Source organism: Pogona vitticeps, chromosome 5 (genome assembly GCF_051106095.1).
Source record: "Pogona vitticeps strain Pit_001003342236 chromosome 5, PviZW2.1, whole genome shotgun sequence".
NCBI lineage: Eukaryota > Metazoa > Chordata > Lepidosauria > Squamata > Agamidae > Pogona > Pogona vitticeps.
The window spans coordinates 108,774,167-108,787,900 of NC_135787.1; the positions used below are offsets into that span (position 1 = coordinate 108,774,167).

Genomic DNA, 13,734 nt, shown 5'->3' on the forward strand with positions numbered 1-13,734 from the left:
GCATCAAAGGGAACAAACTGCAATTAGATTGGGCAGGTCCGTACAGAATAATCAAAATGAACAAAATAAATTATATAATCCAAGAGGAGGGAGAACCAGGGCGGAAAGTGGTTCAAATAAACATGATAAAACCATATTATAGAAGGGAAAACATTGTCCTATTTGCTAGGAAAGAAGCTGACAACGAAAGATATAAATTACACTATTGGGAAGGGGGGGGGGTGAACCCAAATATATCCCTGAAGATGTCCAAATCAGTCCCTTACTTTCCCCAAAGAAACAAAAAGAAGCGAGAGCCTTGATGATGAGACACAAGCAGGTCTTCTCAAACAAACCAGGGGTAGCAAAGGGAGTAGTGCGCAAAATTGATACCAGAGGTGCAACTCCAAAGTGTATACCAAAGTTCAGCAAAATAGCTGTCCTTATATCTGACCTGACACTTAAAAAGAAAGATTAAAATATCCAGGGGACAAGCAACTGCAAGGAGGTCGTTGGGAAGCTGAAGGAGGCATTGATGGCCAGCCGGGTCATGAGAGGTTTGGAGTCCTGGAAGGACTTCACCATCCACACTGATGTATCCAGATTCGAACATGGAGCCCTGCTGAGCCAGGCGGACAAGGAAGATCATCATACAGTTACATTCCTGAGTGGAAAGCTGCAGGCTAGTGAGAGACACCTTGCATCGATGGAACATGTTATATAAGGGTGTGGTCATTAGAGAAGATCAGGCCGTGCATGTGGAGAGGACATTTTTAACTGTGCACAGACTCATTTCCTTTAATGGAGTTACGAACTGTGAAATCCTACAAGAACAAGCTTGCAAACTGGGCCAGAAACTTGCAAGATTTAGAACTTGAAATCTTCAGAAAAAGAAATACTCAAAAGATAGTTGCTGAAGCCTGGGCGCGAAGACCTAATGAATAATAAAAGGACTACTGAAAGTAAATGTAAAATGTAACAATATGGTTCCAGTTATGTCTGTATGTCTGTATGTCTGTCTGTATGTGTGTGTGTGTGTGTGTGTGTGTGTGCGCGCGCGTGTGTATGTATGTATGTATGTACGTACGTACGTACGTTCGTTCGTTCATTCATTCATTCATTCATTCTATTTGTACCCCGCCTATCTGGTCAAACAACCACTCTAGGTGGCTACAAATAAAGATAAGCAATTACAAACGTAACTTGCCTTTAGATGAAAAAAATGGTAAGCAATGGTAAAGTATTGTAGCGTATTTTACAAAAAGATACAACTTTACAAAAGAATGCCATGTTTATTTAATATGCTGTAAAAAGCCTTATATAAATCTTTATAATGCTTTCTATTGTAACTTTTCCAGAACCACAGCCATTGAATTGTCTTTTAGAAAAAGATAGTTGCCATTCAATTTTTAAAGCAATATTTTGAAATGTAATGAACATTAAACAGGGTACAGTTTAAACCTTCAGAGAAAGTAGGACTTCTGAAGCCCTGACTATTGGGGAAGAGCCGTGTGTATTTGTTATAGTGAAAAATAAAGATCAAAAATAGAAACTTAGCACAGATTTCTTTCTATCTCCCAGTTCTTTAGACTGTTGTCAATACTAGTCTTCTTTAGACTGTTGTCAATACTAGTCTTGTAGAAAGAAGAGAGAAAAACATGTCCACAACAAAGATTAGCAAAGCTGACCACCTCACCCCCCAGGGGAGAAGTTTACAGCACCTAATTACAGAGCAGGAAGAAGACATTTTGTGGATTGAAACTCACAGAATCTGCCAGCCAGCATAGGCCGTGCCAAAATAATTCTCTGAGCTATGCCTATTTGTCAACCCAGATGTCAAAGAGGTGTTATGAAGAGACTGGATGACTACAGCCAGCACCTTCCTTTCAAGAGTGGTAATAGTAGATAACCTGTTACTCCCTAATTCCTTCTCTCAAAATGGCCTTTCAATAAAGCGAGTTGTGGAGCAGATCCGTAGACATTAACCATGGCTCTAAGCAGGGCATACAGCCTTCTGTAATCTACCCTCAGTTTTAACCTGAATAAACACCATGATCTTTTCTCTCATACTGTACCCAAGTGAATGTGGTTTTCAGTAACCAGCCCACAGAAATAAAAAATAAACCACCTAACTCAATTGTTCTAGTATTATTATTGGATGTTGGCAATAATTTCTACATATAAAACTCTTCCTATTTTTTGCACAGTTTATAAGGCAGATGATGGGGAATTGGCTACAAAAGCTTACAAGTTTGGAGATGCCACTGCATTAAAACATGTTTCCTGTAGGAAGCTACTATGTCAGGAAGAAAAGTTCCAGTTTCCCTCCCAACATGCTATTGCCTCCATGGGGGAACTTTGCTCGCTTACACGATGGTATTTGCCCACTACTCTGCCTTCTAAAGTAATATAATTTTACCAAGAGAATTTCTGATTCTGTCAATCAGCTCTTATTCATGGTGCCTGAAATCTAGAAAAATTAAAGCCCGGGGGAGGGAGTTTTCTTGAAAAAAATTAGAACCTCTCACCCCACTTGAGGGTTAAAAATGAGATGAATGTTTTCTAGGCCTTTCAAATCTCAATTGTAACCATTTTACCCCACATCCAGAACTGTGGATAGCCCATAACCAATCTTTGCCTCAACAAACCAGACATCATCTCCAGGATTTCAATTCTGAATACTAAACCTAAGAAGTTAAAAAAGGAAAGTAAAAGCTTCCACCCTTCTTGACACCCCATTCTTGAGAGAAGCAAACCGCATACACTACTGGAAAATATAACTGCGTAAGATTTGCAATCAAGCCATTTCAGGATCTTTGGTATTCAAGAGGAGAATAAAATGGCACAACAAACTATCACAAGAAAATTAATTTGGGAGGACGGGGGGAGGGCCAAAGGAGCAAAAGGCATTATATATAGATTTTTCAAAAATATCTTCTACTGTTGCCTAATCTCATTGTCCCAGCTTTTTTCTTTTCTTTTCTAGATATTTCAGCTGTACTCTGGCGTTTAATTGTCTTCAGTTGGAGAACATGCCATTTCCAGCCCCTGAAAATAAAGAATTGCAGCTGTGGTTTATTATGCTGGGTACACTGTGGGACAGATCCCAGTTCTACATCAGCAAGACTACTAGCTGCAATCTGAAGCACAACGTCTCTTCAGTGTTAGTACTTTGAAGCCCTGAGTTAGAGCAGAAGCCATTAAGCAAAATATTAAAAAATAAAAATAAAAAAACAACCAAAGAAAACCAGGAACAAAATTCTTGAAAATTAGCTGGTTTGGATGAGGATATGTAAATAGTTCCATCGTAACTTATGATACACCACTTTTCATCAGTAGGGAACATCGTTACAAAAAATGGCTTCTGGCTTTCATATTGTCTAAAAGCCTGCCCAGGATAACACATGATGGGGCAACTTTACTAAGAAATGGGTATTGGTTGTTCCTTTCATATGCAGTGTGTTTTCAACTGGGCAAATTAGATTATTACAGTACAAACAGAGCCACAGTACAAACAGAGGCATAACTGATTTTTACACACACACAGGCAGTGCAAATACAAAGAGGATATTCATTCCTTTTTTATTCCAGTACCTTTGTTATAATAAAGTTAACAAAAATATTCACTATTAAAAAAAAAGAAAAGAAAAGGAAGAAGCCAGCTGGCACTGCCAACTAATTCTTGTAGTAGTCTTAGAAATCCTAATCCGGTAGAATTTCCTAATTTCTCGGTGGAGTCAATGTGCACCAGTCTGTGAACTTTTTCAGTGTATCAAGGTCTATGCCAAGCGTGTCTTGGTGATGCAGCAGCTACCTGAGTTCTTATTTATGCTTTATTTCTGCTGAGTTTCACAACTTCCCCGCTTTCATGTATGAAGGGATGGAGCCACGCTGCGTGAGCCCTTCAAACCTCTTGTAGGTGTAATTAAGAAAAACCCAGTCTTTAGACTTGTAGTCAGGTTCCGTGGTGTTTGGCACTAGAAATTAAAACATAAAGATTACAAACATATACATAAATACTAAGCAATGTCAAGTTATTAAGAAAATCTGAAGGTGGCCTTAATCACCGACGAAGTATGAAATAAATTTTTTATTTACATAGGTAAACAGTGTAACACAGAACAGATTTTGCCTGGGTTCTGAAGATGAATAGCAAGCATAAGTAATAAATAATCACGATGTGCCATCAAGTCCATTCTGACTTACGGCAACCATTTGAGGGTTTTGCAGGTATGAAATATTCAGAAGTGGTTTACCAGTCCCTCCTTACTGTGGCATTCTAGGACTCTGCAGCTTGTTCAAGATCGCAAACATTGGAGGGCATATGATGCCACTAGCTACGCACTGATCTCCTGAGAGGCAAAGAGGGGGTTCAGATTCCAGGACCCTGACACTGCTGCTAGGTGCTCCAACCCATTGAGCTAGTTAAGTTCACTAGCAAAACTACACACATAGACAAAATAGCATATTTTTCATCCAGTGTTCTGATCCCCATATGTCCTTTCCTTAATTACCTACACAATCTAGCTGGAGGCCACTTAGCCAACCAAGCAGTACCATTATCTCAACACCTGCTTCAAGTAATTTTTTTAAAAAAATAAAGAGATTAATTTAGATGCATTTGCTATCAAACAATTACAGACGGATAGTTCACCCAAGCTATATTTCATCATTCATTGGTTGTGCAGGAAAAAACTGAACAGGAGATTACAGGTCTCCAAGGCTTTCCTTGGTTCAGACTGCCATCTCTGTTTTCAAATTTTTCCTTGCATCTCCTCTTGCTAAAACCAGTACTATGACTGTCCCACCTATTCAATCATTTCCTTTTCTCTTTCTGAGTTTTAAACACTTTTCTCCATATTTCTACAAAAACTCAGGAACACTCTCTTCTTTCTGGTCTCCCCTATGCCTCATTTACTCCCTTTTCCTTATGACTTTCCCAGAAAGCTGCACCAAGAACAGCATTACATTCTGACTACTCCTCTAATTCTCATCATCATTCCTCAGGTTATTACCTGGATTACAAATTCACTAGGGCCAGAGCTATGTTACTGTGGCACAGCATTTCACACGTTCCTGGAAGAAAAATTCAGTTCCTACTAATGTGAACCCTGAAGTCAGAAATCTGGCTGGCCACTTGAAACCCATCCAGGAACTTCAGGCTCTCCACTGGCCAGTCCCTCCCTTTTTCACACATCCCTCCTTTTCCCTTGGCATGCATTGTCTCTTCTCCTTTGCACCTTTGCTTCATTCATTTTGCCTTTTTACCTTTTCTTTTAAGAGGTCCCTGCCTCTCCCTCTCCCCCTAAATGTATTTTTATTACTTGTTTTACAAATTTATAAGCTAAAGCAATTCTCCTAATTTTTATTTTGTTTTAATTTGCTTTCTTTGCCCCTCTGTAGGAGGTACTCAGGTAACTGAATACAGGATATTTTATGCCCCTCTGTGAAACTGGGCTGACCAGCCAGTCATAGTCACCTTAGATCTCAACTAGGAAAATTTATTATTTTGGAGTATAGCACCTACAATCCCTCATCCAGAATGTCCACTGTCTTCTCAGCATTGTTAGACTTTAGCTCCCATGTTTTCTCACTAGCAGGTATGCTGGTGGTGACTAATGGGAGTTATAGTCCTAATGCATTTGGAGAGCTAAATCTGTCCTATTCCTGATGCAGAATGAGGACTACTTCACACTGCACAGTCACACACGCTGTGTGACATTTCCCACAATGTTGCACAGAGATGCCAGTGGCCTGCTAAAACTATAAGGCGAGATGGTAGCATCAGGATAATAAAAACAAAATCTGAAGACAACCATTTGTTTCAAAAGTGTGGCAAATTTAATGAAGATCAAAATATTAACATGGGTTCCCACCTGGCTGTAAAATATCCGATTCTGGGAATTCATCAAAGTTGGAAGTGTCATCAATACTTTTAATTTCTATGCTGATTGCAGCTGGCCTCTCCCTAGAAAAATTAGAGTAGTGAAGCGCATAAACAACTTTATTATAGTTTCACAACACAATTGAATCTTGCCTTTGAAGAAATACAATAGCAGTCTCGACATCAGAGTCCCCCCTTTCCTCCGTCAATCCCTACAGTGTTTACTTCTCCATGGCACAAAAGGCATACCATTCTGCTTCCACCTTATGTTGCAATGCTGGAAGTGAAGAGAAGCAATAAGTTTCTCTGTCAGGCTCCTTTCAATGCATACTTAGTAAATGAGACCTGTAAAGGAGGAGGAGGTATTCCCTTTCCTAGGTTAGTCAGAAGAATGGCAATTAAGAGTGACAGACTTGGGTTTCAAATGAGCCAGTTTCCAATTTAGGTTGTGCGAAAAAGAACTACAGCATCTCTCAATTTGTGGGGAACAGACTACTCTTCAGGCCCTGCTTCCATACACTGGAAAACTCTCAGTTTCTCCCCAACATTGAACTTTTTCTGTTCTGACTATGTATTTACTACATTTTATGCTTAACTTCTTTTCCTCCCGACCCATTATCCCAGAACAGCATCTTATTTTTTTTAAAAAAATTCCCCATTTCCTACATGCTAAATACATACACTCTTACATCTTTCTAGTACCTAAAATTGTAGGTTTGTTTAACTGATTTGTAGCTTTTTCAAGCCAGCTTACGTCTCTAAAGAATACATGTCTGTCTTATGTGAATATAAATATAAACAACTGCATATATACCAGGCTGGTTCTCTTATCATTTCACTCAGGCAAATTTTGTTTGCCAATCTATTCACCAAATGAAATCTTTTTTTCACCATACTATATTTTATTTATAGTTGCCAATGGAAAACTGGTGAACATTTTGAAGTTAGCTGACTTTAAATATGCAAAAGCCAAATGACAATTTAGAGATAGTCCTTAAAAAAGAGGACTGCCAGTATAATTGGCAAACAAAATGATTAACTGCCAAAAATGAAAGGCAGTTGGGGGGGGGGAGCACAAATGACAGTGTCCTTCTGACAGGAGTCATGCTTAAAAATCCACTTTTATTGTTGACAGAATCCTGTGCGCCAGTTAAAAAGTTTACAGGCCTGTTTACACATATGCAGGCAAACTGCTTAACCAACAGGCTGTTGCCCAAGGAATTTGATTTCTTATTTGCTTAAGGAGGTATCCACCTCCTACTTGAACAGGCGGAAATAAGGCTGCTCCTTTGTTGCTTTCCAGTTGCACAGTGGAAAGCCTGGGCGTCCTTGTGTTACCTACACTGGCAGAGTGGAGTGTTCCCCTCCATTAGGGCACAGTTGGAGTGTTGAATTGTCACCCCCCCAAAAAAAACCCTAACAATGCAATCTTCTGTGAACATCTCTAGACCAAACAGGGTGAGACCTTCTTTCCCACAAATGTACTTTAATCTTTCACCATCAATACCTGATATGTCCCCAGTCAACACCTTCAAAAAAGGGTTGAGTCTTAATTTCTTCTACTCCATTGCTACCAATTCTGTTTTCTGCATCAGTGCAGAATCTGAAAGAGGAAAAACAAAGCTGTTTTACAACAAAGGTGATCAACAATTATGGACCCAAAGTAAGGGTTCTTCGATTATTTAGCTTATAAGAGACACAGGGCTATGGAAATTAATCTCCTATTGTTACTACTACTACTTTAAGCATGAAGGCATGGGGAAATGTAAATTTGGGAACTCCTACTGTGGTTTGTGATCCTCAGTCTCATTGTCATCATGGTCAAAGAGTTCTGAGATTCAGTTTGAATCAAGCCTATGATGAGGATGGTTATGAAGTAGCTGTGTAAATGGCGCCTAGAGTTAAGTCCCAGACTTAGCCCCTGGCATAATGATTCAAAGGATTCCAGTAGCTCAGAGGTCATCAACCCCCAGTACTCAGCCCGGTGCCAGTCCATGGCCTGAGCTGGACCAGGCCACAGAGACAGACCTCCCACCCATCCACGCACGCACTCCCCTCCCAACAGCTGCTGTGTGCATACCTCTGCATGCCAGCACCAGCATGAGCACCCTCCACCCCTTCACACATACGCCCAAGCACCCATGCGAAGGCGTGGGTGCGAGGGTGTGCAGGCACTTCTGTGCATCTGTGAAGGGATGGGGGAGTGCTCACACCAGTGCTGGTATGCACTCCCCCACCGCTTCAGGCATGTGCCCGAGAGCATGGGTGCAAGCACCGGGGGGGGTGCCCCGCCTTCCTCAGAGGCTCAGCCAGTTTGCAGCTCCAAAATGTTGGGGACTGCTGTAGCAGCTGATTCTGCTGCCATCAGTAGTAGGTAATATGGAACCAGGATAGTGCTTTGATAAAAATTTTAAGCAGTTTCATATGAAGTTCTTTTCTGGCTGTGCTTGAGAACTCCAGTGTACCTGATAGTGTTGCATTTTTAAAAAATGTTAACAAAAGTACTGGGAGGAGTACCTGAATGTATGTTGAAATACCTTGTACCAACAGGAATGAGATTCCACTTTCATAATCTCAAAATAATAGACTCATAATACACTATAAATGCCCAACATAGAAACAAGCTTTCTTACATGCCAACTGGAAGCAAGTTCATACAGGTAATAAAACTGGCTGGCATGGCTTTCTCATCATGTCTGACTGTTTATTACACAAATAAGCACAAACTTCTACTAGCAGGCAAATAAAAGAAGAGTGAAATCACTGAGTTCATGAAGGCTGCCAATCTGGTTACGTCTCATTCTTTTGCCTGAATGACTGAAAAGCAATACTGACTTCGAAAGTGGCAATATGGGCAGCTGCCCTCCCCCTTGCAGATTCAGGACCCACATGGCAGTAGTTCTCATACTGCTGAGGTCATGGCAGAAGATCTAGATTAAAAATTTAGGTCCAATTAAGCTATGCACACATATGTTTGACTCACATGCAGGAAAAGCAATGGAGGAGCACTTATGAGCATTCGGAAATACGTTATCCACTCACTTTAGAATTAAGTCCTTCGCTTTTTCAGAAATTGGCACCTCAGGTGGAAATACCAGTGTCTCTTTCCAGTTCATAACTTTTCTATATGTTTCTTGAGGTGTTTCAGAGCAGAAAGGGGGATAACCTGTAGACATGTTTTTAAAAATCAAGGTGTTAAAGAAATTTGAACTTGGGTCTTAGGTTCTAAATTACAGAAACTGCTATACATCAGATGCGGAACCCTACAGTTAATTCTTCACTTTTCTCTTCAAAATCCTTAGTGCAGAAATAATCCCCTTAGAATTTAAAAGTTTCTAATGATGATTGCTAGGAATCAGCTACACCAGTGTGGGCAGGTTTCAAGCATACAGGATCCAAAAACCTCAGAATGCACTAGGTGCATGCATTTACAAAATAGTGGCTGAGAAAAAGAGGCTGTCATAGGAGGAAAACAACAGGGCACCGGAGTGCCCAGGAATATAGCCTAAGTATAGAACTGAACTCACAGTCCTTTCCGACTAATGCATACATTTGGCTCCCACTTAAGCTTTTCTTCCCTTATTTTATGTGTATTCTAACTTGGGAGGAAAGTTATTGCTATTATTAGAGTCAGTAGCGACCTACTTTTACCGCAAATCACCTAGAAGACCTAGCAACCGATGCAAATCTACCTTCTGCCCACTCCAAAATATTCTTCTTCACTTGTCTGACTCCTGGTCCTACGTTGTCAGTTTGGCACCCTAACCCCCAATACCCAAGAGGGAAGCATGCAAATATGGGGAAATGCCATGGCTTGCAAAAATACAATGTTTTTAAGGAAGACAAGTAAAGAAGCAAGCTTCCTCCCAAATACTTCCATGAGATTCGGCATGTTCAATAGGTACAGAAGGCTCTCCCAGTGAATGTTGGGAGAGAAGTGGAAAATGAGAGAAAGAGGAAATTAAATAGAGTGACAAGGAGCCAAAATATAAGCACCGACCCTGAAACTTACCTATTAGCATTTCATACATAATCACTCCCAGGGACCACCAGTCACATAATTTATTGTAACCTGTTTGCATGAAAACTTCTGGAGCAATATAATCTGGAGTTCCAACAGTAGAGTAGGCCTGAAAACAAGACAATTCAAACTGAAATAAATAGCTGGGTTTCTTTTTTTCAAAAGTGGCGGATCAACCTCTTTCATTGTTCTAGCAGTCCTTTAATAAACCCTAAGGTGAAATGTGAGAACTTTTCAGCTCCTGAAAAAAATTCTATTTTGAATTCCTACAGCTCCCTCTCACTTTTTACCTTATAAAGGTAAAGGTTCCCCTTGACAATTTTTGTCCAGTTGTGTTCGACTCTAGGGGGCGGTACTCATCCCCGTTTCCAAGCCATAGAGCCAGCGTTTTGTCCGAAGACAATCTTCCGTGGTCACATGGCCAGTGTGACTTAGACACGGAACGCTGTTACCTTCCCACCGAGGTGGTCCCTATTGATCTACTTGCATTTGCATGCTTTCGAACCACTAGGTTGGTGGGAGCTGGGACAAGTGACGGGCGCTCACTCCGTCGCGTGGATTCGATCTTACGACTGCTGGTCTTCTGACCCTGCAGCACAGGCTTCTGCGGTTTAGGCCATAGCGCCACCACGTCCCTTATTATTTTTTTTTGGCGAAGGAAAAAAAAATACCTTATGACTGTGATCAAATGGAGACCTCAGTGCTTAACCATCAACCCTTTCTTTTTCCCCCCCTCCCCAGCATGTATTTTGTATTGTTTACCATTATGCTCAATGACTGTATTTGAAGGGTTCAGGAACGTGTACAGTATTTTCCAACTTTTGAGTTGAGTAAATATATTATCCTAAAAGAATTCTGAAATTTAGCCGACAGCAGTTGAGCACTTGTACTGTGTGATGTCTTCAGCTGACAAACAGTTCTGGATAAGTCACCTGCCATTCAATAGTGGTGCCTTGACTTATGAACATCCTGACCTACAAACGTTTTGAGTTACGAACAGCTCCAGACACGAAATGTTGCTTTGAGTTATGAATGGAGTTTTGACTTACGAACGGAAAAAGGCAGGGGGGAAAGGTGGGAAAATTCAAACTGTTGGTGGCCAACAGGCTGCTTCTTTGCAGCTCTTTCGCCCCAATGGTTAGAGCAAACGGTTAGGGAACTGTTTTACTCCTGGGGCACAGGAGAAGGAAGGAGGGGCAAGGCGGTGCGGGTCTACACACGACTAAGCACGGCCAAAGGTGCGGTCTACTTGTGAGTATGCGCTGCAGAAGACGTGGGTCTACTTGTGAGTAAGTGCTGCCAAAGGCGCGGGTCGGAAATGCCGGCTTCGAGAGGAGGGGCGGCACAGGAGGAGGAAGGAGAAGCAGCCAGGTGCTGGTGCTTTGGAAGCCCAGGAAGCCTCCGCAGAGGCTTTTGGTAAGGTGCCACTTTTTCCTTTTTAAAAAGGTGTTCTGAGTGGGTTTTGGAGACTAGGTTTGCGTTGGGGGGGTTATGTTTCTGTGGGTTTTTTGTTTTGTTTTGGTAGTCCCAGGGTAGGACTTGCTCCAATATTTATTTTTGGATTTGTTTTTTGTTTTTTGCAGTCCCAGCATGGGACTTGCAGTGTTTTATTTTTTTATTCTTATTGGTATTTTTTTCTTTGGCCAGAACGGATTAATCGGTTTTCAATGCATTCCTATAAGAAATGGTGCTTTGACTTATGAACGTTTTGACTTACGGCCACCGTTCCAATACGGATTAAATTCGTAAATCAAGGCACCACTGTACACCCTTACGAATCAATGTGAAGACAAGAAATACATTTACAAAAAGCAGATGTTAAATGGAACACCCTCATAAAACAAGAAGTTAGCACAACGTGGCAAAATGTTACATACCAGCTGCCGCCTATTCTTCTTCCATGTTTCTGCTTTTCTCTTAGAATTCATATTCTGAAATGCTGTTTCACAAAACAAAGAGATCTAAATTAATGCCTTCAATTTCAATAGCCCAAGAAAACATTCAGTTATCACTGACTCCAAGGGAGGATAGAAGTACTTTGACATTATTCAGTCCCATACCATGTTTAGACAATGTGCCTACTTTAGTGTAAGCACCACAATGAAGACATGGAAAGCAACCCCATCATTCTCTCCCATCTCTCCCATTGTTTAAAAATATGACCAGAACAACATGCAACCAGACCATAATTAAGCAAATATACACAACAGAAGAAATCCTATTGGATGGGGTCTCCCGTGCAAGGGGGATAATGTAACTGGCAAGGGCAGTCTGCTGCTGATTCAAGGCTTCCTTTTGTAATTTCTGGATACATAAAAGTTTGTGGGCACTCTGCAAGCTGTGGGCACTCTGAAATCCCAAAAAGAAGCTTCTGATCAGCAGCAAACTGCTGCTGCGATTCCCATTGTGCAAGCAGAGCTATGCAACAGGATTTCAGCTAATAATACTTGAATTGTATTTGAGAAATGTAAGGAAATAAGGGAGACAATCCTCTCAACAAGGAAATGATTACAGTGGTGCCCCGCATAGCGACGTTAATCTGTTCCAGGATTAACGTTGCTATCCAGAAACATCGCTAAATGGAACAAAAAACCCCATAGAAACGCATTAAACCCTGTTTAATGTGTTCCTATGGGGCAAAAACTCACCGTTCAGTGAAGATCCTCCATAGGGGCGGCCATTTTCGCCGCCTCAGTAAGCGAGGAATCCGTCCAGAAAACAGCAGGCAGCCATTTTGGAACCGCGATCAGATGTTTAAAAAAGCATTGCTTTGGCATGATCAGTTCCCCAAGCAGAGAACCGATCATGGCAAAGCACTGCCAACCAGCCAGCTAGCCAGCCCGGGAGACACCAGGTGTTCTTGGGCGGCGGGCAAGCGAGGGCTCGGGAGGAGGGCCGCCAGAACACCGGGGCCTTGCCCTGATTCCCAGCTCTCCCCAAAGCACCCCTCACCCCCGCCTCCGGCGGCGGCGCCGCCGGGAGGAGGGCCACCGGAACACCCAGGCCTTGCCCTGCCTCCAGGCTCTCCCCGAAGCACCCCTCATCCCCGTCTCCGCCGTTGGGAGGAGGGCCGCCGGAACACCTGGGGCTTGCCCTGCCTCCCGGCTCTCCCCGAAGCACCCCTCACCCCCGTCTCTGCCGCTGGCGCCACCGGGAGGAGGGCCGCCGGAACACCCGGGCCTTGCCCTGCCTCCCAGCTTTCCCCCAGCCACCCCCTCACCCCCGTCTCCGCCACCAGTCAGCTGGGGGAAGGTACAGGGAAGGGATGGCTCCCCACCCCCATCCTTCCGAAGCCGAAGCCAGCATTTCAGCACAGCTCCGGAGGATGGAGAGGGGAATCCCTTCCCCCCCTCCTCCTGAAGCCGAAGCCGGCATTTCAGCACAGCTCCGGAGGATGGGGAGCGGAATCCCTTCCCCCCCTTCCTCCCGAGGTCGAAGCCGGCATTTCAGCACAGCTCCGGAGGATGGGGAGGGGAGTCCCTTCCCCCCATCCACCCGAAGCCCCGCCCATCAGCTGCGCGAAAATGGGGCGTAGGGGGAAAATTGCAAAGCGATTTTTCCCCATTGAAAACATCATTTTGCGATCGCAAAATCGTCATCGGTATGCAGCTTATTCGTTAAACGGGGCACCCGTTAAGCGAGGCACCACTGTAGTTCCAAATCTAATTTTTGAAGCAATTGACCAAATCCAGTCACAGCCAAGAGGTATGAATTTTAACTTACAGTTAAAAATAACTAATTGTTCAAAAACACAACCTTCAACTATTCTTTTTTTTAAGCATCAGCACTCTATATGCGAATAAGAGTCTTTCAGCACAAAGGCTTTCTAAGTAGGCAGAGGTAGCAATCT

At 42.6% G+C, this 13,734-nt stretch overlaps 1 protein-coding gene across 3 annotated transcripts in view; it reads right to left on the minus strand.

Annotated features, from left to right (window-relative positions):
* Positions 1-1,251: 1,251 nt before the first annotated feature.
* STK38L (serine/threonine kinase 38 like) overlaps positions 1,252-13,734 on the minus strand; it is a 62,473-nt gene continuing 49,990 nt past the window's right edge. For all 3 annotated transcript variants that reach the window (XM_020797794.3, XM_073000796.2, XM_078394245.1), the window contains 6 exons: positions 11,762-11,823; positions 9,876-9,993; positions 8,906-9,029; positions 7,371-7,466; positions 5,856-5,947; positions 1,252-3,956 (listed from right to left, as the gene is read on the minus strand). In XM_020797794.3, coding sequence (XP_020653453.1) covers positions 3,829-3,956; positions 5,856-5,947; positions 7,371-7,466; positions 8,906-9,029; positions 9,876-9,993; positions 11,762-11,823 — 620 coding nt within the window. In that variant the 3' untranslated portion in view covers positions 1,252-3,828. The remainder of the gene's footprint in view (positions 3,957-5,855; positions 5,948-7,370; positions 7,467-8,905; positions 9,030-9,875; positions 9,994-11,761; positions 11,824-13,734) is intronic.